The 23,644-nt window shown below is 48.7% G+C and overlaps 10 protein-coding genes across 10 annotated transcripts; 3 read left to right on the top strand and 7 right to left on the bottom strand.

The window, feature by feature from the left end:
• The first annotated feature begins 41 nt into the window (after positions 1-41).
• BO88DRAFT_408916 (putative dihydrolipoamide succinyltransferase) lies at positions 42-2,351 on the top strand. The gene is made up of 11 exons (XM_025707830.1): positions 42-456; positions 515-573; positions 638-709; positions 762-817; positions 903-1,247; positions 1,322-1,714; positions 1,775-1,834; positions 1,892-1,946; positions 1,999-2,066; positions 2,141-2,212; positions 2,274-2,351. Exons 1-11 carry the CDS (start codon positions 272-274, stop codon positions 2,316-2,318), a joined length of 1,410 nt encoding a protein of 469 aa, XP_025557722.1. The 5' UTR covers positions 42-271; the 3' UTR covers positions 2,319-2,351.
• Positions 2,352-2,483: 132 nt separating this feature from the next.
• On the bottom strand, positions 2,484-3,627 carry BO88DRAFT_491891 (uncharacterized protein). The gene is made up of 2 exons (XM_025712881.1): positions 3,338-3,627; positions 2,484-3,281 (listed from the first exon to the last, which is right to left on the bottom strand). The coding sequence occupies exons 1-2, from the start codon at positions 3,501-3,503 to the stop codon at positions 2,572-2,574; spliced, it is 876 nt and encodes a 291-aa protein (XP_025557721.1). The 5' UTR covers positions 3,504-3,627; the 3' UTR covers positions 2,484-2,571.
• Positions 3,628-4,435: 808 nt separating this feature from the next.
• On the top strand, positions 4,436-5,562 carry BO88DRAFT_447415 (protein-L-isoaspartate O-methyltransferase; the record flags this gene model as incomplete). The annotated part of the gene is made up of 2 exons (XM_025710367.1): positions 4,436-4,603; positions 4,832-5,562. The coding sequence occupies 2 exons, from the start codon at positions 4,436-4,438 to the stop codon at positions 5,447-5,449; spliced, it is 786 nt and encodes a 261-aa protein (XP_025557720.1). The 3' UTR covers positions 5,450-5,562.
• Positions 5,555-7,598, bottom strand: BO88DRAFT_375558 (DnaJ and TPR domain protein). The gene is made up of 2 exons (XM_025704338.1): positions 6,375-7,598; positions 5,555-6,299 (listed from the first exon to the last, which is right to left on the bottom strand). The coding sequence occupies exons 1-2, from the start codon at positions 7,350-7,352 to the stop codon at positions 5,712-5,714; spliced, it is 1,566 nt and encodes a 521-aa protein (XP_025557719.1). The 5' UTR covers positions 7,353-7,598; the 3' UTR covers positions 5,555-5,711.
• Positions 7,599-7,797: 199 nt separating this feature from the next.
• Positions 7,798-9,342, top strand: BO88DRAFT_398437 (putative mitochondrial translation release factor (RF-1)). The gene is made up of 3 exons (XM_025705318.1): positions 7,798-7,867; positions 7,892-8,168; positions 8,221-9,342. Exons 1-3 carry the CDS (start codon positions 7,827-7,829, stop codon positions 9,238-9,240), a joined length of 1,338 nt encoding a protein of 445 aa, XP_025557718.1. The 5' UTR covers positions 7,798-7,826; the 3' UTR covers positions 9,241-9,342.
• Positions 9,343-9,397: 55 nt separating this feature from the next.
• BO88DRAFT_430094 (putative mitochondrial tricarboxylate transporter (Ctp)) lies at positions 9,398-10,828 on the bottom strand (the record flags this gene model as incomplete). The annotated part of the gene is made up of 9 exons (XM_025709214.1): positions 9,398-9,455; positions 9,512-9,661; positions 9,730-9,765; positions 9,828-10,085; positions 10,191-10,338; positions 10,416-10,547; positions 10,605-10,625; positions 10,678-10,732; positions 10,796-10,828. The coding sequence occupies 9 exons, from the start codon at positions 10,826-10,828 to the stop codon at positions 9,398-9,400; spliced, it is 891 nt and encodes a 296-aa protein (XP_025557717.1).
• A 1,020-nt stretch (positions 10,829-11,848) lies between these two features.
• Positions 11,849-12,390, bottom strand: BO88DRAFT_193568 (uncharacterized protein). Its single transcript, XM_025701832.1, has one exon. The coding sequence runs from the start codon at positions 12,248-12,250 to the stop codon at positions 11,924-11,926; it is 327 nt and encodes a 108-aa protein (XP_025557716.1). The 5' UTR covers positions 12,251-12,390; the 3' UTR covers positions 11,849-11,923.
• Positions 12,391-12,531: 141 nt separating this feature from the next.
• BO88DRAFT_430092 (DNA repair protein SMC6) lies at positions 12,532-19,292 on the bottom strand (the record flags this gene model as incomplete). The annotated part of the gene is made up of 17 exons (XM_025709213.1): positions 12,532-13,206; positions 13,386-13,982; positions 14,041-14,113; positions 14,305-14,339; positions 14,361-14,405; positions 15,644-15,745; positions 15,796-15,844; positions 15,897-16,036; positions 16,177-16,251; positions 16,339-16,414; positions 16,468-17,124; positions 17,181-17,446; positions 17,514-17,574; positions 17,650-18,209; positions 18,265-18,492; positions 18,543-19,062; positions 19,120-19,292. The coding sequence occupies 17 exons, from the start codon at positions 19,290-19,292 to the stop codon at positions 12,532-12,534; spliced, it is 4,332 nt and encodes a 1,443-aa protein (XP_025557715.1).
• Positions 19,293-20,010: 718 nt separating this feature from the next.
• Positions 20,011-22,342, bottom strand: BO88DRAFT_408910 (M20 family dipeptidase). The gene is made up of 5 exons (XM_025707829.1): positions 22,088-22,342; positions 21,954-21,985; positions 21,827-21,894; positions 20,638-21,755; positions 20,011-20,567 (listed from the first exon to the last, which is right to left on the bottom strand). The coding sequence occupies exons 1-5, from the start codon at positions 22,117-22,119 to the stop codon at positions 20,384-20,386; spliced, it is 1,434 nt and encodes a 477-aa protein (XP_025557714.1). The 5' UTR covers positions 22,120-22,342; the 3' UTR covers positions 20,011-20,383.
• A 190-nt stretch (positions 22,343-22,532) lies between these two features.
• On the bottom strand, positions 22,533-23,584 carry BO88DRAFT_398425 (mitochondrial 54S ribosomal protein mL58). Its single transcript, XM_025705317.1, has 2 exons — positions 23,532-23,584; positions 22,533-23,440 (listed from the first exon to the last, which is right to left on the bottom strand). The coding sequence occupies exon 2, from the start codon at positions 23,353-23,355 to the stop codon at positions 22,750-22,752; it is 606 nt and encodes a 201-aa protein (XP_025557713.1). The 5' UTR covers positions 23,356-23,440; positions 23,532-23,584; the 3' UTR covers positions 22,533-22,749.
• Positions 23,585-23,644: the final 60 nt, after the last annotated feature.

Below are 23,644 nucleotides of genomic sequence, written 5' to 3'. Positions count from 1 at the left end.
TTTGCCGGGCGCAGGGAATGCCGCGCTCGTTGAGGGAAATTCCGGTTGTCTCGGCCCGGGCTTGAGCTTGCAGTACCCTCGACTGACATAAGTTTCGTCACTCTACAGTTCCCGACAAGAAATATCCATACCTAGGACTAGGACTAGAGCCTAACAACAACAACAACATTGTCCACTCATTACGGGGCCTATTTTGTGCTACCACAACTCCCGGCTACATCTCTACAGTCTTTGTAAATCTGATTATCCAGACGGACCCAAGCCAGTCATTATGGCTTCTCGATTACCGTTTCATCGCCTCTCTGGGCAACACCTGAGGACTCTTCATCGAAACGCCAGCGTTTCCCGCGGCCTCCACATCGGCCGTGCCAGAAGCTTGACGTCCATTGCTTCCCAGAAAAGCGCCAATGGTCCTCTCAAGTCAACCGCGAGTCTCCAGCAGGTTACGGCTCTGGGGTCAGTGGTACCAAGCCTTGTTTGTTGAACAGCAATAAACGACTAACTGTTGTCATAGACCCAAAATGTCTCGCTTTGGTATCGCTCCCTTCGGGGCTGCTCAGGTGCGAACTTATGGTAGTATTTTCCTTCCACTGTCATGAAACGCTACATACTAATGCCTGTTGTTGTTTCCGGTTAGCCGACACTGTTGTCAAGGTTCCACAGATGGCGGAATCGATCACCGAAGGGACATTGAAGCAATTCTCCAAGCGTGAGGTCTCAGCACTCAACGCATCAATGGTCTGGGCTAATTTTGGCGGCAGAGATCGGTGACTACGTTGAACGGGACGAGGAGATCGCAACCATTGAGACTGACAAGGTAAGCGCTGATACCAGGCGATGGCCGCTTCCCACTACAACGGATATACCCCTGTGAAGTATAAATCAGCGACTCACTTGTGTAGATTGATGTATCCGTTAATGCCCCTGAATCCGGTACCATCAAAGAGTTCCTCGTGGGCGAGGAAGACACCGTCACAGTTGGACAGGACCTTGTCAAGTTGGAGCTTGGAGGTGCCCCTGAAACCAAGAAGGAAGACGCAACTGAAAAGCCCGCCGCGCCAGCTGCCGCTGACAAGCCCACGGCTTCCGAACCTGAGAAACCGAAGGCACCCGAAGCACCCCAGTCTTCATCCGAGAAGGCCACACCTTCGGAGCCCAGTCCTTCGAAGAAAACAGAGCCGGTTGCTACGAAGCCTCAGGCCTCTGAAGATGCCAAACCCAGCGTTGGGGGTCGCGAGGAGAGGAGGGTATGTACCTGGCCGAATGGCTGCATCAACCTTCTTTTCTCCACTAACATTGGATCTTCCTACTTTCTCAATAGGTGAAAATGAATAGGATGAGATTGAGAATCGCAGAACGTCTGAAGCAGTCCCAGAACACGGCAGCTTCTCTCACCACATTCAACGAAGTTGACATGTCCTCTCTCATGGAGTTCCGCAAGCTGTACAAGGACGACGTATTGAAGAAAACGGGTGTCAAACTCGGATTCATGAGTGCCTTCTCTCGCGCCTGTGTTCTTGCCATGAAAGACGTCCCCGCTGTTAATGCCTCCATCGAGGGTCCCAATGGTGGAGACACCATTGTTTATCGTGATTACGTGGATATCAGCGTGGCCGTTGCTACTGAGAAAGGACTAGTGACACCAGTGGTTCGCAATGCAGAGACCATGGACCTCGTTGGCATTGAGAAAGCCATCGCGGATCTTGGCAAGAAGGTTGGAGATTATCCCTGGAAGTTGGCTTGAACGAAAAGCGGCTAACGTGCTTTTTGCCAGGCTCGTGATAATAAGTTGACTATCGAGGACATGGCTGGGGGCTCTTTCACCATTAGCAATGTGAGTGCTTACTTGTTGTCTACCAGGTGTTCTCTTAGTTATTAACAGTACGCTTAGGGCGGTGTTTTTGGCTCTCTGATGGGAACGCCCATTATCAACCTCCCACAGACAGGTAGGTCTGAACCTTGGAGTGTCGCTTGGGTATATATCTAATCATTTTCAAGCTGTTCTCGGACTCCACGCAATCAAGGACAAGCCGGTGGCTGTGAACGGTAAAGTTGAAATTCGCCCTGTATGTCCCCACACTTCTGCATGAAAACATAGAAACGGAGGAAAGGCCGTGGTGGTCGCTAATATCTTAAACAGATGATGTATCTTGCCCTGACGTACGATCACCGACTCTTGGACGGTCGTGAGGCTGTAACTTTCTTGGTTAAGGTTAATCATCCTTCTTGTACAGTTTTTTTCCGGGTTGTGTGCTAACTCTGGCTAATCGCAGGTCAAGGAATACATCGAAGACCCCCGTCGGATGCTACTGGGCTAGACTTCTCACCCTTATTGAACTAGCCTGTTGGGTACCGGAGGTCTTGGGCACATATCAAACATTCCCTTTTGCCTCTTATTCTTGCACTTACGCCCTCGATTTGTAGAATAACAGTTCTGTACGGAGATGTAACCAAGCGTATCAGCTTACAATACAAACTTCATTAAGCTTCATTGCTGCCTATGGTTGTCGTGGGATTCTAACACTTTGGCTTGAATTACCATGTACGTACATGCCATAACGTTCACTACTATCAAAACCCTATCCTATCCTTCAACTGCTGGGTCTCTTCGCGGCTCAGTCCTGCAAGTTTTCCTCTCTCGAGTTGAATGAGTATTGGAGGGTCTAGTGTCTTCATAAGGTCGGTCAGGAAACGATGTATCGTGCGGGTAATAGTATCTCCACGTGGTGACTTCCGCCCAGTTCCTTCCAACTCGGCTGATGCAAGGTCGATGGATGGTAGGAGGGTGCTTAGGTATGCTATGTTTACCTTCTCTGCATACGGGTCCAAGGCTTCGCGCAGGCACGCAGTGACACGTTCAATGCATTCTCTGTACCCGCCTGGCGCCTTAACATCCGCCGTGTGACACTCGTTCAGTGCAGCTTGGGTTATTAATCTCGCGGCAATATCAGCGTGTCCATCTGGTAAATTGTCTCTCGCAGTACCACAAAGTGTGACAAATCGGATTAGCGCATTGTATGATCTATTAGAGGCGACAACCCGGCTATCATGGGCGCATAGTTTATCGCTTGCACGGGGCTGGTATGGTTTGGGGGTGCTTCTTCCAGATTGTGTTATTGGACTCCTGCGCTGGTCCTCCTGAGACAGTTCGGCAGCGAGCCCTCTGGTTAGCTCTGGATTTCCATTTCCATCACTGAGCAATTGTGCAAGTTCTAGTATCTGGGTTTTTATCTGCATGTCCTTGGGAATAATATCCGATGGTAGGAGTGCAGTCTTGATGGCTGTTGGGTTAAGGGTCAGTACCTATGTACTATCGGGCGTATCGGGATGTCCATACTGTTGATCGTATCGAGACACCAGCTAGTGTCATCTTCAGGTGCATGCTGTGCCTCTTCACCTTTCCCGGGGTCCAAGACTTGGCCAATGGCCATGCACAGGAGATAATCCAGTATCATAAGATCTACCTCAACCTGTGTATCCGGATCTGCTGTGGACGGTTCCATGGTGGAGTGATGCAATCAATTAGCAATCCAGCCATTCTGCTGGTCGTCTGATTGCACTGTGGGCTTCTAAATTCCGTCACAACCCATGGGCCGGTCTAGTAGAGTATGCTTTGTCCTGTGAATTTTCGGAAATGTGATAGCTACTTAATTACCGGCCCGGGCCCTGTTGGTTAGTCAGTCGGTTACTCCTAGTTAACTAGTTAACCATTGGTTGGCTGGTTGATTAGGTTAGTGCTGTTGGTTAGTTAATAACTCAGTTAGTTAACTAATAACTTATGCTTGATTATTAATTATTATGGATGCCAGTGCGGCACGCCCCTTGCGCGGTTAGGTTGTTTGCTTGTTGAGACCGATGTATGTGTATGTGATTTTAGCTTTCTAAGGCTTGAAGGGCTATGGGCTTGGTTTTCTTGATTAGGCTCCTTTTTCTCTTCTCGCATGTAATCAATGTACATGCTGTATTACATGGGCATGGGAGTAGTTCTCGAGACGCATTACCAATACAACCATACCCGAGTGTATATATAATTATATATATAGACATATATCTGTACCACGAATCGGTGGTATACCAAGTAGTGTACAAATGTCGTCACATATAAGGGCCCGCCTTCTTGATATCATACCGCATGATACAATATAGCATACCAGCCTGCCTATCCCGTACAAAGCAACTGACAGTACGTACATGAGCACCCGGCGTGTCCCTTCCTCCCAACCTGAAGGGGTTCAACCCCGGGTACACACGTGACCGGAGGCGTTTTAGCATGGCGTCATAACTACCTAAGGCCACGACCATCATGTGAACAGCGTACCTGCAGCTTAACACTTACTTGCCTGATCTCACCTACAGGCCAGGTCCGATATTGGTATCTGCGACGGGCACTGCCTGCCGTATTGGACTAAAGTCAAAGAAACCACTCGCGTGCTACATGCCACAAAAGATATCCATAAGAGTATCCTCATTACCTAAGAAGCTCCTGCAAAGGTCCCTGTCAATGGCGTGGTATTGCTCCGGCTCCACGAATAGCGAGCTCATCGCGAATTTGATCAAGACGGGACTGATAAAAGATGAAAGAGTGAAGAATGCCATGCTAGGCGTGAGTAGTAGCTCCTATCCCTGGACGTCACACACCGTCAAGACACTGCGGCCAGTGCTTACCCCTGCTTGACACATTCGCCGGACCCCAAACGGAGGGAAGGGGTTGACCCCTTCTCCCCGCCCCGTTATTTCACGTTTAGCCACATATCTGCCTCTTAAAGGACACTGGACGACCAGAAAACAACTTGCTTCCTGGGTGAAATGGCGTTTCTAACCAAAGTGCAAGGTTGATCGCGCCCACTATGCGCCCTCAAGGCCATACTCCGACTCACCGCAGCCCATCGGGCATGGAGCCACCATATCTGCCCCCCACATGCATGGACATGCCTGTGAATACCTCATCGATTATCTGAAGCCAGGCTCGCGTGTGCTGGACATCGGATCCGGCTCGGGTTACCTCACCCACGTGCTTGCAAACCTCGTCGTGAGTCCTTCGTCCACGAGCGAAGCCGATGGCCAGGTTATAGGTGTAGACCACATTCCGGAGTTGGTGGAACTGGCACAGACAAACATGCGCAAATCAAAGGAGGGGAGCAGCTTTCTTGACTCTGGAAGGGTGAAGTTCATTACCGCCGATGGTCGCCTGGGCTGGAAAGAAGGTGCGCCGTACGACGCCATCCATGTTGGCGCGGCCGCGCATCACCTTCACCCCGTACTCATCGAGCAGCTCCGCGCACCAGGGCGAATGTTCATACCCGTCGATGCGGAGGAGGATGAGGCTAGCTTTGGGCTGGGAGGAGGACAGTATATCTGGGTAGTTGAGAAAAAAGAGGATGGTTCGGTCCGCAAAGAAAAGGTGTTCCAGGTTAGCTACGTTCCCCTAACCGACCGCCCGGGAAGATGAGCGAGGATGGAACGAACGTAGAGAAGTGTACATGACCAATCCGTATCGACAAAGTCAATTAGGTCCAGTCTACTTTAATGCGAGACATCAGAATGTTTAGGAGTACGCTTTCTGAGACGCAGTATTGCATTGTATCGAAGACCAGGGCATGGCTATGGCACAAAATGATTGCCAGTCCTGAAACGGACTGGAACAAGAACAAAAGGTGCATAATTTAAAGTACAGTATGTTCCTCCAGCAGTTGGCAGGCCGGACCCCAACATTAGCGGAAAGGAAACCCGCCGGGAAAGTTGAAGCCCTGACCCGAGAACTTGAACTGCTGACCGCCGCCCTGCTGGAAGAAAAATTGTCCGCCTGGCCCAAACGGACTCCCCTGAAATGGCCGGCCCCTTTGCGACTCGGGGTCATTGGGGTCATCGCCGCTGTCGTACCGGGATCGTAATTCAGGATCTGATAGTACCTCGTAAGCTTCATTGATTGAGGCCATCTTCTTCTCAGCCTCCTCCTTGGTAACACCCTGGGAAATGGCCTTATCAGGGTGATGCTGTTTCGTAAGCTGTCGATAAGCACGCTTGATGGTCCTCTCGTCCGCATCACGGCTCACACCCAAAACCTTGTAGTAGTCTTTCTGCTTGGAGCGTTTCTGTAGAACCTGGGCCTTCTGCAACAGGGTCTGAACTTCCCTCGAACTGGAATGATGTTCCTTGGCTTGGTTTAGCAACCGTATAGCATCATCAAATCGATCCTCGTCAATAGCTTGCTGACTCTCGAGGAGCAGCGCTGGTAAAGAATTAGGATCGAAAGTTAAAGCCTCAGAGCAGTAGGAACTAGCCCGTTTGGGCATTTGCGCCTGGAGAGTGATGCAAGATTTAGTCATGTACCGCGGAAAGGGTAATGTTCAGCAGGGGTGAGGTGTCACACAAACCTCTCGGAAAACGTCGCAGGTTCGTTCGACGAGTGAGGCATAAAGGTTGTTCGGGGCTTTTGGATGGATGTTACCATCCTCCTTTGCCTGTGCAGCATCCTCCCGCACGTCATCGAGGAGACCGCCTTCATTACTGACTCCTACCAATATATTGATGGCGTTATTGTGTTTTCGCGCATTCAGAGCATCCTCCAATTTTTGCAACTGTTTTACAAGCTGCCTTTCCCTTCTGTAAAGGCGATTGCACGGTTTGGAATCGGGGTCAGAATGCAGACATTTGCGTATTTGGGAGATACCGCGGTCAGTGTCTCCCAAGGCATAGAAAAGTGTAGATGATATCTGTAGATAGGGCTCCAAGGAGCTCGGGTGAATTTGTAGCACGTGAAGAAGATCGCTGATTCCCTGTTCTGTTTCACCAGTCTCAAAGCGACAATGTGCCCGAGCCCGCCGCAGGCTCAAAGACATGGTTGCCTTGGACAGAGCTACACTCGCCTGGCTTACACAGACATCCCAGGCTCCGCGACTTTCCGCTTCCAGCGCGGCAGACGCAGCATCACGCGAATCGCGGAGTTCTTGATACTCTGGCGTGGACCTCTTACCAGCTTTATCAAGATCATCCAACGCACCTGCCCAGTCAGCAGAGCTGGCTCTCAGTCGTGCCCGTTGTAGAAGAGCGCTTTCGAAGTCTGGCTTCAGTTGGAGAACCCGGTCGAAGTCCTCAAGAGCCAGTGAGCTTTTACCAAGGGACAGATGGGTAGCACCTCTCTGAAAGATTGTAAGATAATTTGTGGGATCTCTGGACACAGCTGCATCAAAATACATCAAGGCCTCGCGGGGGGAACCACCCGCAAGGTGAGTTTTCGCAGAAGCGATCAAAGATGATAATGGGGTGTCAGAGGGAATCTGGGAAGACTGTAGGCCATGGCCAGCGGAAATAAAGGCCAGAAAGACCGTAAGAGATGTCAGAGGCAAGTGCATGTTCGTCTAGTCCGTGAGACACCTGGAATGGGACTTTGACGATGGAAGCAGGAATAAGTTATGGGGCAAATATCATAGTAGGTCAGGACGTATGGTCAGCATGAAATGGATGACAGAGGTTTGAAGGTAAAAAGAGTGTGAGGGACCCTGAGAAGGTCAGAAAGCACTTTCACATATTATCAATGCCAACAGTAGCGGGCAGGACAGACACTATATCGTCCTTCGTCGAAGGGGAAGGAAAAAGGAAGCTTGATCCATGACCATCTTCTTCCAGTCTGGCCTTTACGACGACATTACATACGGTAATATTACCACCCGTCAGATTCCCGTATGGAGCTGATAATCCCGTATCCGTACTTACCATATCACAACCTCCGCATGCCCCAAATCTCGAGCTAGCCGAGATTCCAGCAGTTGGATTTTCTCGAGTCGGGCCCAACGAGCATGGTTTATTTAATCACAGCTCGATAGAACATGTTCAACGCGCCGTGGATATGCGCTCGATGTTTCGTGCGGTCTGCCGCTAGGATTGGCTCCAATCCCCGTCCGTTTCTACAACGGCGCGGCCTAAAAACCGGTCTGCATTCCCTTCATATATCTATGTCTGTCTCATCGTCTAGCAATAAACTAACATGGTCCGATGTAGATTCCCCCGGCATTTCACAAGCCCTCTTAGCACGCGCTCGTTCTCTGTCCAATGAACATTCCACACTCTCCGCTCATTTGGCCGAGGTTTTTGATGCGAAACTCGCCAAAAGAGTGGGTGAACTTGCGCCAATCGCAAGTACCTTAAAAGAGTGGGAACAGGCAAATAGTGTATGTATTTCTCCAACATGTTTATGTACTGGGCTTTACTGACAAATTGCAGTCTATATCTGAACTATGGTCATTGCTTGATGACCCGGAAACCGATGCTGAGCTGAGGTCGCTTGCAGTTGAAGATCTGGAGAGCAGCAAGGTCGCGCTGCCTGCCATAGCGGATAATCTGAAGAAGGCCCTTATACCTCGCCACCCTTTCGCAGACCTCCCATGTTTGCTCGAAATACGCCCCGGCGCAGGTGGTGACGAGGCTGGCCTTTTTGCTTTCGAGGTTTTGAGAATGTATATCGCCTTTTGTTCACGTCGTGGTTTCAGGTATAGCCTCATAAAACAGGATGTTGCAGACGGCCCTGCACAAGACCGATTGAGTGAAGCGGTCCTGGAAGTTGACGCGGATGGGGCCTATGACATCCTGAGAACGGAGTCGGGAGTTCATAGAGTACAGAGGGTTCCCGCCACCGAGGCGAAGGGCCGCACACATACCAGTGCCGTTAGTGTGATGATACTTCCTAGTTTTCCAGACTCCGGGAGTGGCCTGGATAGTTCACTCAATTTCGAGGACCCAAACAGCGACTACTATGTGGATCCTCAAGAGGTTCGCACAGAGAAGATGCGAGCCGGTGGCGCAGGCGGTCAGCACGTCAACAAAACCGAGTCAGCTATTCGGTTAACCCATATACCAACGGGTACCGTTGTCTCCATGCAAGATTCACGTTCCCAACATGCCAATCGAAAGAAGGCTTGGCAGGTTTTACGGGCGAGATTAGCTGAAGCAAGACGAGAAGCCCGAGAACAGGAATTGGTTAACCTAAGGAGAGGAGCAATGGGCGGTGTTGCTCGAATGGGACGCGGTGACAAGATCCGGACTTACAATTACGGTCAGAATCGCTGCACAGACCATCGCAGCGGCCTCACCATACACAACTTGGATAGTGTTCTTGATGGTGGCGAGGGCCTAGAAACCGTAATGGATAGCGTACGGACATGGCTCGTCGAGCGCGAAATAGAGGCCTTGGCTGCTGAAGAATCAGTCCAAGATAAAGAAGGACTGCGTGCCCAACAGCGGTAGGGTCAAGGGATCGCCACAAAGACAGCTATTCGCTTATAGGCATGATGTAGATACAGTCATATGATATGGCACACTATAAATTCACACGCATCGGGCATTCCGAATAGTAATGGTTTTTCTCACCATGTGTCGCACCTACTGGCCAAAGTGCTCCCCATCAAATGTATCGCCTTTCCGGATCGAGACCATCCAAAGCATCCATGGTTTTCTCGTACCTGTAAGAGGGTTAGTCGCATGCACACTCAGCGAAAAGGGTTGTTTAAGCACGAACATCGTAAACACTATGCCTCCGCTCATAATCAATCTTGCTAGCCGTGGGACAGCACCAGACCAGAAGGTGAAGACGCCCTCGTCCTTGAAAATACGCGCAGCGCAGACAAAACTATTCTTGTAGTTCTTGCTGGCTTCCAGCGATTGCATCCTGCTGTTTTGTCAGAGTACGGCTACATTGAGATGATGCCCCCCCCCCCCGGCCTGCCGGATACATACCTTGTCTTGACAGTATCAAGAGGTTGTGTAACATAGCTATCACGCAAGTGTGTTAGTATAATGATTGTAAGCAATACCCAAGGGGTAGGTAGGCGTACACAGTGATGAGGCCTGCAATGCCTCCCAGAGCGAAGGTGCTCGCGGTTCCCAACTTCTCACCCGGAGCGACATAACCCTGGGCCATTTGCTTCAACATCGTGTAGCTCGAAAACCTAACGGCTGAGTTGGCAGCCTGTCGTGCAGTCGTAGGGACAAAGCCTTGAAAGAAACCGCGAACACCTCGCTCCTGAAAGATCACTTTACTGCCATGTAAGAATCCACGCATGCGAGGATTTTGTGATTTGCGATCATCGATCCTGCAGTATTTATTGACATCAGACACAGTTAGCTTAGCTCCTACAATCCGCAGCAGAAGCTATGTCCCAGTATGATGGTACGGTGAGAGTCAGAACTTGACGAACAATTGTGTTTTGATGCTCTCAAATGGAGTAACGGCTAGCAATGACTCTGTAAATCCTGCGCCGAAACCCGCGATGACAGTTCTTGGTCCAGAAATCTTGCCGTTTTCATCCTGCAAAAGTGACTTCAACCAGTCGAAGGCGACAAACCCTGTTTTTGGAAAATAGATCTCGGCATAAGCGACAATACCGCTACAAGATCGTTTCGATGGAACAGGATGGACTCACGAATTCCTGCCTTGAGTGAATTCCCTATAATCAAAGTAGTGCACCCAGCGTACCATTGTGCTCCAAATGGCGGCCATGGGAGTTTCTTTGCGTCCGGTAATCTGCGATTGAGCTGAGATCGGGTTTTCGCAACTGAGCGTGACAGGTGTTAACCGGTAATTGAAAAATCCAGGACTGAAAAGGTCTTACATTCGGCCGGGTAGGTAATTGCTGCCATCGAATTAGCAAGCGGCATCTTAATTTATAATAAGAGTATGGTTACCAATCTCGACTGCACCGGCAGTAGAGCCTGCGATGATGGACCGCAGGCTGCTGGGCTAATAATTCGTTAGGGAGAAACGTTGGTAAACGGCTGGGGTACCAAGAGGAATGCAGCAAACCTTAGGCCTCTTGTCGTTCTCGGAGGTTGCCATTGCCAGGGTATCTGCTGCAAGACCCGTGTGGAAGCCTGTTAGCCGACTGCTGTGTATTCGCCGAGAGTCGCTCAGCACTAGGAGTCATACTAGGGATACGGGGCTCGGCGAGAGCAACTCCCGCAACCCACCCAGTTACGTGGGGTAGACCTTAGGTAATTAGTAAAGTATTATCGGTTAAGCTTAAAATGGGCTCCGTAGTACCATTCACCACTCTTTCCCAGATTGTAACTTGGGGCGTATGTTCACATCTATCGAGAGAATTCTGGTTGATTCCCAGGGATTAAAGATTCCATTCCGCTAGACACTACATAGTTTGTAAGCTCTAAAAACCGAGAAAACGCGGCGGCATCAATCACTCCCTGGGGTTTTCCCATTTGTTTTTCAAAATTTTTTTTTTTTTTTCTTTTCCTCTCTCTTATGATTTGTGCTTTGTTTCTGCCTTTTTCTTTTCCATTCTTTTCTTTTTTTTCTGAGGATTTTTTCCGTCTCTTTTTGAGGTTGTCACTTCAGCCCGTGATATCCCCACCCGTTTCACCTTTGTGCATAACACCAACGCACAAAATCTCCTGCCTCCCCCCATCCCCTTTCCCAGCTATTTATCAAATCCGCACCACCGATGCCAGAGACAATATGGAATGCCAGATTGAGTTCCTAGTCGGCGAACACAAAGCAATTCATGTGCCTTCAGACCGAACGAACGTCGAGCCTCTGCTGTACTTCACAAAGACGCCCATCAGCAGGTGACGAAAAAATGCCAACTGCGATGTTTATGCTGGTGGAAGTACTGCTAGGTGACTGGTCGAGAGGATGCGACGCGTGTGAAAACAGCCAGATCACTCGGTCCAACAATGGCCCTTTTCGAAGCCACAAAATAACAACAAACTCCATTAACGCAGTGCGCCGAATGCAAATCGCAGACCACAAATCGTGCAGATATTTGTAGTCATGACTGAGCCAAGGTGCAGAGACATGTCGGGAGTATTTCAACTCGGCGCATCATTCACCCTAAAGATTCGAAGTCGTATAACGCAAATGCAATGACGGGATAGCCGTGCGGCTATAGAAATTGATCAGTAAATACCCACCTGTTAGTCAAAAGAGACCTTCAAACGCCAAATGAAAAAGGTCGAAATTCAAGCCCGGAAACGCCCCGAAACCGTAAATCGAAACATCTGGTGTGGAGTAGAATGAATTATGTACATGGAAGGAAGCCAGAAGCCAAATAATGGTGCTCACCGTACCATGTGCATATCGTCTAATGCAGGTACATAGTGCTTTGGCGTGGCGAACTGGAGAAGAGGGTGGGTAGGGTATAGAATAAGATGATAGGAAGCGGGAAGTGAGGCGGCCGAAGAGGTACACGGAACGGAGAGAAAAGGGAGAGCATGCGTTATAATACAGTTCTTCAAACGTTATCATAGATCATAGTTGATATGATATTGGGCAGGTGAGTGCAGCAACGATGAGAGAAAAAATGAATTTGTAGTGCTTGAATCAAGCTACCGTAGTCACTTGCAACCTGGCCTCTCCAAACGAAGAAACAACCCGGGAGAGGTCGAAGAGAATAGAAAAAAGGGGGAGAAAAAGAAAAGAAAGCTAACAGAACAACGAACTTGAAATATGATAGAAAGGCAAGGAAACATGCAAGATATGAGTAAAAAGTGGAAAGATAAGAGACAGAGAAGCACATGATCCTATGTCTATGACACTTGCGTCGGGTGGGACTTGCCACTCGAAGGGCCCTGAGTACCAAACTTGGTTTCGTTCTGCATGTTACGACGCTGGCCTTGTCCACGACCTCCGCGATAAGAGCCCCGGCCCCTACCATATTGGTACTGCCCACCATTCATATGGTGGTTGTGACGACGCTCACCAATGTTTGCATTCGCCGCTTGGGCAGTAATCTGAGGCTGGGATGGATTGGCAATAGGGCGTGGAATCGTGTCCGGTGAGTCATAGACATAAAGCTTCTTGTCGATGTTTTGTGGAATTGGCTGGATCTCAGTTCCAAGCTCCTGCTCAATCTTATATAGATTGAACCGGTCTTCCCAATTGATAAGGTTGATAGCAAGACCAAGATGCCCAAAGCGGCCAGATCGACCAATCCGGTGCAGATAAGTTTCGGCGTTCTTCGGGAAATCAAAATTAATGACAACATTGACGGCTTGAATGTCAATACCTCGAGTTAACAAATCCGAGCAAACAAGGTTCCGGCAAACACCATTTCTGAAGTCGTGGAACACCCGATTGCGATGCTGCTGAAGCATTCTGGCATGGGAGTAGAAGCAAGAATAACCCAATTCCGTTATCTTCTTCGCGAGCAACTCGACACGGTTGGTAGAATTGCAGAAGATTATGGATTGATTGATTTGTAACTTGGAGAAGAGTGTGTTCAAGCAGTGGACCTTCTGCTTTTCCTCAACAAAGGCATAATACTGCGTGATTCCACGGAGAGTGAGCTCGTCCATGAGATTGATCTCGTACGGATTGCGCATGTGTTTGTCCTATGAATATCAGCATCCATGTGATTGATATCTTCATGCCCAGAGCATACCTTGAATGACTTCACAATAAGTGGGAAGGTGGCGCTGAAAAGCATTACTTGGCGGTCTTTAGGATGGAATGATAGTAGTTGCTCGATGACTGGAGTAAATTCAGGTGACAGCAACTTATCAGCCTCGTCCATAACAAAGGTAGGACACTCGGAGAGGTCAGCAACCCCTTTGCTGGCCAGGTCCAGGACTCTTCCTGGGGTCCCAACGAGGATATGAACTGCGTCGTTCAGCCGAATAATGTCATCCATCAAGCCGGTACCACCTGTGGTGACCATAACATTGATACCAAGATGCTTTCCCAAGGTTTTGCAGACATGTGACGTTTGGAGCGCCAGCTCTCTTGTAGGAACAAGGATAAGGGCTTGTGTCTTAGTGCTTTTAGGATTGATGCGCTCCAAGGTAGGGATAACGAAAGCTGCTGTTTTTCCGGTGCCATTCTTGGCCCGCGCCAAGATATCCCTGCCAGTAAGAGCGACTGGTATCGTCTCTTCCTGAATTGGAGAAGGCTTTTCGAAACCAGCTTCGAATATACCCATCATTAATTCGCGTTTGATGTAGAAGTCTTCGAACTCCAAGCCTTTCGTAGCAGTCACATCCTAAGCCGCATTAGATTGGAATCAACAGCCATACCGATTGTTCATGATCCAGACGAACCTCAGTTTGTGGTCTTGCATCTTTGGCAGGGACGTTCAATTGCTCCTTCCACTTCGCGTCTGAGCTCGCATCCCTTCGAAGTGTTCAAGTTAGCCTCATCATATGGTTAAACCAGTGTGCGACAGTGAATGTACCCTAAAGTAGTGTTATTCAGCTGAGAGGCTAAGGCGTCGGTCATGGTGATCAGGTGTAGAAAGAGGTAATATTGGAGTTCAGGTGGGGTAGGTTGTTTGTTCTTCCTCCAACCAATATGTCGCGGAACACTCAAATGCGATGGGGCAGACAGTAATGATTACTAGCTCGATCCAAGTCTAAGACACATTAGTCTGTGTAATCTCACGAGGGGAATGATATAAATCAAAGCACTTATGCTGGGGAATCCTACTTCGAGAAGACCGGAAGTCGGGTGGACAACACAAAGTGGTGAGGTGAATGAGTTGGCCGGATGCAAAGATTGTGTTTCCGTTCCCAATATAAAGAGGCCGCTCGGAGCCGAATGAGGATGGAAAGAGCTATGCTAAGAGTTTAAAGAGACAAGGGTGTATTTAAGGGGCCTCTGATGATTGAGTCGTCAACTGGAAACTTGACAACGACTTGCTGTGAAGTGCCTGTGTGCGGGCCGTTTGGTTGGACGTCAGGAACGAAACTCGGGAAGACAGAACTGGGTGCCACGGATGTGGGCTGCGATTCGAACAATTCGGACGTATGGGTAGCCGATCCTAAGATTAGGTGTTGGATGGGGTTTGAGAAATTTTATTTGACGGATTTGACTCGCACTGAGTGAAAGGCGAATGGCTTATCATAGAGAGTGAAGTGGAAAGAGGATGGAAAACTTCAATGTGGTGGTGTGGGAGTGGTGAATAATACGCATCATACACATAAATACGGAACACCAGCTTCCGCAGCACGGGTCATGTGGCAGTCTTACTTAAGGTACCTAGGCACATCTGGTACATACGTAGGCGGTAACTACTAGGTACTCCACACCGCATAGACCGACTACTTACCACGCCGGGTTCAATACACTGAAATCGTGAGCTCTTATCTAGGCTAGCAACCGCTCAGATATCTCATTTACTATGGAATTCATAAATTTGCCAAGGCCTTAGGCTTGACATATCGCTGATACCCCCGGTTTTCCAAAGATTCTGCTAGTGAACCACGGAATTTGATTTTCTCCCACCGCGGAAGACGATCTTATCCCTCCATATGGCAACTGCGGCAGTATACCGTGCCCAGGCCATAACTTTCCCGGTCTTATCCTATGGCCTACAAGAAGAAAGAGGGGAACTGGCTATTGCTTGAAAGGATTCTGGAAAGTAGATGAAAGCCGTTGATGCATAAAGAGGATATGCAGTGAGTTTGAAGGAAACGGACCAAAGCGCCCCGCACCACCCCCCCAAAAAAGAGAAAGAAAGAAGTAAAACAGAAAAAGGGACAGAGAACAGATAGCCTGGGTGAGAATAGAGTGGGAAATGAAGTCCAGTGATGCAACAGTCACTGAAAGTTACCGTGAAAATGTTAGTCTTGTCTGACCCCTCTCGGGCTCCGCCAACCTATAGGGATCATGTTAGCTGCAGTTCAAGCAATCTCGTTCACAGACGTACTCCTTTACACAGACGTCAGGCGCCAAAGTAATTTCTGCTCTTGACCCGGGGGTAATAAGAATGAATTGCCGTCCTATCGACCGTCTGGCAGCTAGCATCTTATAGGCCCGTTAGCACGTACAGATTGAGCGTGATAAGTCCGACATACAAGCATATCGATAGCCATCTTCCTGTTAATGTGATCCATATACACATCGCTTTCAAATCCGTGTCAGCTACAGGGCTTGTTGAGGTTTTCGGAAAACTTACAATTCATCTAAGCAACGAATTGGAGACCCCATAGCCTCCCACAATGCCAATAACAGACATACTTGAGAAAATGACTTCTCGCCGCCAGAAAGTGTCTTCGCACCACGACCAGCGCTATCTTTTGTGATGTCTGGTTCCACCTATGAAAGCGCTGTCAGAGTACTTTAGCAATGATGACGGCCAAGAGCAAACATACTTGTAAGTCCAGAAGCTTGCCCTCATGATCGGTCAGAAGCCGACCTCTGAAGCTTCTTTCACTCAGAAGGTAAGTGAATTGTGCCTTGGCACGGGATGAAATGTGTGATCTAAAAATTAGCCAGCGGTTTTTGCGGACATTCAGTGTCGCCTTAAGAACCTTGCTTTTATGTCAGCAACTAGATGTTTCATGGGAAGAAGGGGAGAGGTCAGTACATACTTCGGCCAACAATCTAAACTCCTCTACTTGCTTCAAAGCTCGATCATAGGCTTCGCTAGCCTTTGTGACCTCAGCAAGTAACTCGTCGCGAGATGCTCCCAACCTAAGCAATGATTAGCGGTTCATACTTGTAGACATATGATTGATTATACTGACTGTTGCTCGTAGCGCCTGATGTCGTTGTGAAGTCGTTCGAGTTTCCTGTCCAGACTAGCCGCTGTTTCACCTTCCTCGATGGCAACTCGGTCACAGATTATATTTGCCTTTTCGCTGAAGTCAGCGATACGTACCGCGATCTCTTCTCGCTTAATCTTGACTCTATCCCTGTCCCGCTTGCGATCCTCAATTATTTCTGCTGCTGCGTTCTTATCATTTATCCTCTTTCGGCGCTCTTCATCAGCCTTGCGTTCCGCATCCTGAGCAACTTTGAGCTCTTCCTGTACGATGGCAATCTCAGCGTCTTTGGCCGCGAGCTCTTGCTTGATTGCTTTCAATTTTTTCATCATGGCCTCCATAGCATCGGTGGCGTCATTCAAAGATCCTTCATTGAGGTGCCTTTCCTCTTCTGCCTCTTGCAGTGTGGTCCGAAGCCCGTCGAGGCGCCCATCCTCGGGAGCCTCCCTATCAAGCGCATCCATCAACTCTTCGACACGGTCTTCCATTCTCTGTGCTGCAATTCTTAGTTCGTTTGATTTTCGGTCGTGTCTTTGACGGGCTTGCTTGCAGCTTTCCAGCCGAGACTGAGCAGACCGAAGCTCTTGTTCGTGACGGCTAAGGTCCTGCTTTAGATCTGCCACGACACTCTGCTGCACCCTAAAGAAGTCGTTAGCACTAGCAGGAGGCCTTGGAGAACGATAGATATTATTCACTTAATTTGAGATTCCCGATCAGACCTCATTCGCGGAGATCCCTTGTAGGCTGGGACTGGTGCTTGGCTTGGTTCACCAGTCCTGCTAAAAGAAAGATGAATACCCCTGCGTCTGTTTGTTTGGTCAATGCAATAACAACGTTTCACATTTCTAGGCTGTTGCCCATCAAAGAGAACAGAAGATGCTTCTTCCAAGTTCTCAATAAGCAGCATCTTTTCTATATGATGGTTGATGATCAACTGTCCACGAACCCACTCGTTATCGAACTAAAAGCATGTTAGTCTGACCAGTCTCCCCATGATAGCGCTTATAAAAGTTCCTCACCTCAAGGACCCGCAAGGCGGTATCGTACTGAGGATCGGGTTCATTGCCTGAAGTATTGATGTGTTTATCACTCCCTATCAGAACGGGGCACTCGCTTTCGGCATTGTCAGAAATATCAAGTCTGTCACGAAGATAGAAAACTCACCAGTTAACTCTCTTCATGATCTGGAAGAGAATCTTCGAGTCCCTGGGTGAAGTTACCACAAAGCTGTTCAGCGTGGTGCCGAATGCGTTCTCAAGAATCGAAGACCACTCTGGCTTGAGCAGGCGCACGTAATGACCAAGAGGCCCGACAGGACGACTAGTAAAGGAACGTTCTTGCTCAATGGCTCTCAAAAGGAATGGCATCCTTTCGTGAAAGCCAGAATTCTGTGGACCCCCTTCCCTTTTCAGGGTTGACAAGAGCGATTCAGCCTCCTTAACATCGGCCCTAATTTTATCGACTGGCCCCTGAGCCTCCCGAACTTTTTCTTCAGCCTCGTTTATGTCATAGAATAGACGGTCACGGTCGCTACTATGTTCCTCATACTGAGCACGGGCTTGGGAGGCTTCTTCTTTTGCTCGCTCAAGTTCCTCCTGCTTTCGAGTAAAGCTACCGCCGCTAATCTCTGCTAGACGCCGGTTCTCTTCGTCAATACTCCGTTGAGTAGTAGCTATTCTTTCTTCTGCTGCCTTGAGATATTCTCTGATCCGGCGTTGTTCGGCCTAGAGATAACATTAGAAACTCTTCATGTGAACGCAAAGTGTTTACGGATTATACCTGCAGTCCATGACGCTCAGTCATTTGCGCATCCCATCTCGCTTGGATTTCGTCTTTCTCATCTTGGACCTGGCCTCGCTTCGCATTAGCTTGGCGAACAGAACCCGCGGCGACCTCAAGCTCAGCTGCAGCCGCATTGATAGTAACATCGAAATTGGTCAAATCAGCTTCGTCAGCTGCGATCTGGTTGTCTGCCGCGAGAATTTCTTCGTCCAAAGAGTCCCTTATCTGTTGGCTGTTAGAAACGTAATGGATGATTTGGTAAGATAAAAGGATACCCTTTCTTGTTCCTCCACCTGAGCCCAGGCCATTTGATTTCGAACATTCCTGATCCGGTTTCGCAGTGAGTCATGTTGGTTGGAAATATCAAGTTTTCGTTTCGCAGTTTCCTTCCGACTTTGCAATATCGCTATATCCTGTTCCCGGCCCCTCAGTTTCTCCTCGATTTGGTCGCCGGATTCCTCTATTAATCGGTAATCTTGATCGAGCTGCTCGAGTTGGACGCCTTTCACAAAAAATTTGTATTTCTCACTAGGACTTGATGAGCCGATGAATTGGCGGGCCATATCCTGGGAGAGAACATTCATTGGGTTGTCGAATTGCAAAGTGAAATAGTCAATGATGGCATCGAGCTCTGACTTCTTGGTGGACATGATACGGCCATTTTCTGATCTTATCTTGAACCCACTTGTGCCAGTTCTGGAGAAGTGGCGTTCGATAGTGATAAACTTGCCATAATCATCTGGCATATAAGCGCCATCTCCTTGGTTCTTGATTCGCACAACAATGGTTGCATGCCTTCATTGTAACGTTAGAACTTTTCACTAGGTGTGAGAGGGGCCGGGCATTGCTTACTCTTTGCCTTCCTTAATGAAGCTTTTTAGACTCTGGCCTCGATTGGTAGTAGATGCCTTACCACCTAAGCAAAGAGTAATGGCCGTGAGGACTGCACTCTTGCCGCTACCATTTTTGCCCACGATAAAGTTAATAAGAGGGCCTAAATCAACATAGAAATGGTCATGACACATAAAATTGTAACATTCAACACGCTCCAATATGCCATGCTCGGCAGGTATATTTGGTTCATCAGTAGCGAACGAATATTTTTCTTGGATGACCTGGGTAGCCCGTAACTCAAGTTCATCCTCATCATCATCATCAAGAGCCTGCGTAAGGGATCGGACTCTTAATTCTTCATCACCATCATTTCTGCCCACAGCGCTACCCTCTGAAAGAGGACTGTTAGTCCTACGGAGGCGTTTTGGCTAGTTCGTCCAAGTTAGCGGCCTTACTCATACGTTGAGACTGCCACATACCGAAGTTGAGTGGCCGCTAGTACTTTCATCGCCCGAGTCCGAAGGCTCTAGGGACGTCTGAGAGCGTTTCATTGACGGCATCGAGGAAAGGCGGCTGAAATATCGGGATTACAACTGGCCATAGCATATAATTTGAGTAGAAAGGGGAGATGAGAGAATGTTCAAGATTAAATGGAACGGTCGACAAAGAACCAGATTGCGCCTTTCATTCACTACTTGGTGGCTTGGCCGCTGAAGCCGAAAGAACTGTGCCCATCTTTGTTTCGTGTTTGGAGGCTTATCGGATATTGATAAGTCGCGTCGTCGCGCGTCGTTATTACACGTGACATGGAAGGAATCCAATTAAGGCTCCTTCGGGAGAAGACTGAAAGGAACAACACCGCAAATATCAACACCCTGCGGTTGATGTTGTCTTACGGAGCTTGCTGCTTGCTAACTTCCAAGAAGGTATTGGATGCAGCCCTTTTGGGGCATAAATTACCATCTTGCCTACGTACGCTGTATACCTTGCTATTGCTTTGATGCAAAAGAACAACTGGCGATCATTGCCTCCAGCCATAATGAATATTACGGAATTTGCGATGCTACAGGGTCCCTCATTCAATTGATAAGATTTATACTGGGACGAACCATCCCTAGGTACTATGCAGAGAGTTGCAAGCTTCAATGTATGCCATGAGGCCCCAGGTACTTTCGAGGTCCCACCGGAAGAGGACAAGTCATCCACTGGATATTCTCTCACTGCGAGTGAGAGGGGTGACGTAGATTTAAGCGGCTGCGAAGGTCTCCAAAGTGTCATACGGTCAGATGTCCATAGGCTCCTCCGCAACGTAATGCAAATACGCTCCCAGCAACTTGATTCCTTCAATATAATTCCTCTTATCGAGCTTCTCGTTAATCGAATGAGCAGCATCAGTCGAGCTTCCCATGGGTAGGAGGAGGACATTCTTGCCTGTAGCTTGCTCGAAGCTTAGTGTCACAGGGATACTACATGGATGTCAGTCTCAAAGTATCTAAAGCAGTGTAACAGATGGTGAGTATGAATCGGAAGACATACCTGCCACCCTCACGGGTCATATCCGGCTCAACACCGAAAACCTGTTTCACAGCTTTGCTTGCAGCTGAGAAGTTCCAATGCTTCGGACTGGCAACCCACCACTTTCCATCATGCTGGAGCCACACGTTCAATGTGTTCTTGCTATTCAATTTGGCGAACTCTGCCTTGACATAATCGAAGACGAGTTTGTTCACGTCCTCACTTTCCATATTCGGCACAGTTCGGATTGAGAACTTGCCGATGACCTTAGCTGGAATTACTGTCTTTGCGCCAGGAGCAGAGTATGCGCCCTCAATGCCATGGAGAGAAAGAGACGGGTACCTCCATCTTGCCATGAGAGTTCTCTCTTTGGTGGAATGAATGCTTGTCTCGCTGCCCAGTGACTCGTGAAGATTATCCATAGTGTAGTTGATGCCAGGGTATAGGGATTTTTCTTCCTCCGTGAGGGGCTCAACAAGATCCATGATTCCAGGGATCAGGATGTTTCCCTGCGAATCGACAAGTTTAGAAAGCACATGAACCAGATCAGTCATCGGCTCGTGGGCTGTGCCACCAAAGACCCCGCTATGCAAGTCCTGACCTGGGCCAGAAATGCTCACGGAGTAATAGTTGCAGCCTCGGAGCCCGTAGGTCAAGCAAGGCTTTTCAGTCCCAAGCCAATAGTTGTCCGAGATGCAAACGGCATCTGCATCTTTGAAGAATTCCTTGCCCTCGGTTTGAATGAATTCTTCCAAACCTTCTGAGCCATACTCCTCCATCCCCTCAAAGCAACAGAGCAGATTGACCGGGAACTCAACACCAGCCCTTTTATGAGCTTCAATAACATTCAGCCAGCCAAGGACGGGGCCTTTATCGTCGGTGCTTCCGCGCCCGTACATTCTTCCCTGATCATCGACGGTCAATTCGAAAGGCTCTGTCGCCCAGCCATCTTCTTTCAAAGCCGGCTGCACGTCATAGTGCCCATAGACCAGGATGGTTCGCTTGCTCTTGTCATTACCATAACGAGCAAGCACAACCGGGGGGAGATCTAGGTGCTCTTTTCCGGGTTGTTTACCTAACGGTCTCTGTTCCACTTCGGCACCCAAGTTCTCAAGCTCGGAAGCAAGAAATTGGGCCATCTGATGGGTTGGTAAAAAGATGAGGGGTTAGTTTAGTACTGATGAGGGCTGAGTAGGGCTGAAGTACACACCTTGAAGACATCCTTTCTATTCTCATCTTGTGCGGAAATAGATGGGATAGCGACAGCCTTTCGTAGACCTTTTTAGATATTTGAGAATGTATCCTCAACAGCAGGAATTTGGAAGAGCGTGACGTACGGTCAATGAAAGAGCCCGACAAATCGTCGACCCTGTGCAGATGGTCACCCAAATCATGTCAGCCAGCGGACCATAGTAGAAGCAAAACCAGCAATGACAAAATAGCGGACAAGTAAAATGAAGCTGTGGCTTACTGCTTGAAGAAAGGTTCAAGTTGCGGTGCCATTTTCGGATCACTGATATTTCCGTAAAATGAGCGGCGTAAAGATAGATGGCGTATTTGATGTTGAATGGAAGATATTCGTGGCGCCCGGATATCCTTGAAGTGCGCAGGTGATGATGACAGATATAATCTGCACTCCCTCCAGCTAAGCGATGTTGCAATGCGACGGAGGGGGAGGGGCATTTGTGCTGTGGAAGATAATGGAAGTAACCTGATTTGCTTGTTGGGTTGACACAGGTTTACCTAACAGTATCCTCGCTATCATTCGGTTGGTTGTCCGTCCTGCCCACCTCGGCTGGGTACTTAGGAAGGTTCCCGTTCCGGAGCGCAAATAAGCGCCCATAGCCATTAATGAGCATCTAACCTCGATAAGAACCAGGAGAATGTGGGCGCTACTGAAAGGTAAAGAAAAGAAACAAAGAACAATAACACAGCCAATCTTCTAAAATACATTTCATTTCCCAAGAGTGACAACGCTAGAATACATGATTTTATACAAATGTTGAGCTTCCACGATGCATGTTCGCAAGCGAACAAGTCTCTTCGGTACACCCAATCGAAAGTAAGGCGGTGCGTGACAGAAAATATGTTTGAGGTAAAGACAAGTGGGGGAAATAATAGCTGATTGTGGCTTTACTGATCCCTCCCCCATGTCTCCTTCCGCAGCTGTCGGTCTTCTCTGGCCATCCGACGTTTCGATCCCCATCTTGATTGCACGGCTTCCAGGATTCGCTTTTGGATGTCCTTCTTCTCTGGACTAGCCTCACAGACCATTGCAATAAACATTGGGGAACAGTCGAAGCGCTTGGCCAATTTCAACCGACTCCATGTCATCGGGTCAGTGGCCCTGAGCCTGCGAATCTCTCTTATATCTGATGGGTTTAGATGGTATTTTTTCTCGGTGGTCACTTTGGCTGCGAGGGGAAGGGATTCGGCGTTGCTACCCTTGACAGACGCGTTGCGCAAATTTCTCCGGATATCATCAGAGGGCAGGAATTTAGTGGGCGTGTGGTAAACTGACGGCGCACTTGACGGTGGGTTGTAGATGATATGATCCTCTTGGGAATGGCTCACAGAAGAGCCAAAGGAGGCATCTGGCTTGACACGTAGACGCTGCTTTGTGCGCCTGTATGAAGACTGATTGCGTCGCAAACCTAGGGTGACGCACTCGTAAGGAGAGGGCAGAAGGAACGGCAGTGCCAGAAGAGGCCGCCTAGGAGCTGCAAGGCAATTCGCCATCGCGACCAATCTCAGACTTTTCGGCTCTGAGATGATAGCAAATAAGCAGCTACAGCTGGAGGAAGAGGTGGCCGTCAGATGGTACCTAGTGCGAGGAAGCAGAAGTGAGTAATTAGTGAATCATTGATTTAACATAAATATACAGCACATAATAAGTGCTAAAGTGGAACACATACGAGAAGATGCCAAAAGCCTAAGATTAATTAGACATAGCCAAGATAGAGGTTTGTAGGGGAGGTACCGGACGAAATTGGGGAAGTCGACTTTTTCCGAACTGCTAGTCTCGTGA

The sequence above is a fragment of the Aspergillus vadensis genome (genome assembly GCF_003184925.1).
Source record: "Aspergillus vadensis CBS 113365 unplaced genomic scaffold BO88scaffold_35, whole genome shotgun sequence".
NCBI classification, from domain to species: domain Eukaryota; kingdom Fungi; phylum Ascomycota; class Eurotiomycetes; order Eurotiales; family Aspergillaceae; genus Aspergillus; species Aspergillus vadensis.
This window is presented reverse-complemented; position numbering and strand designations above follow the sequence as displayed.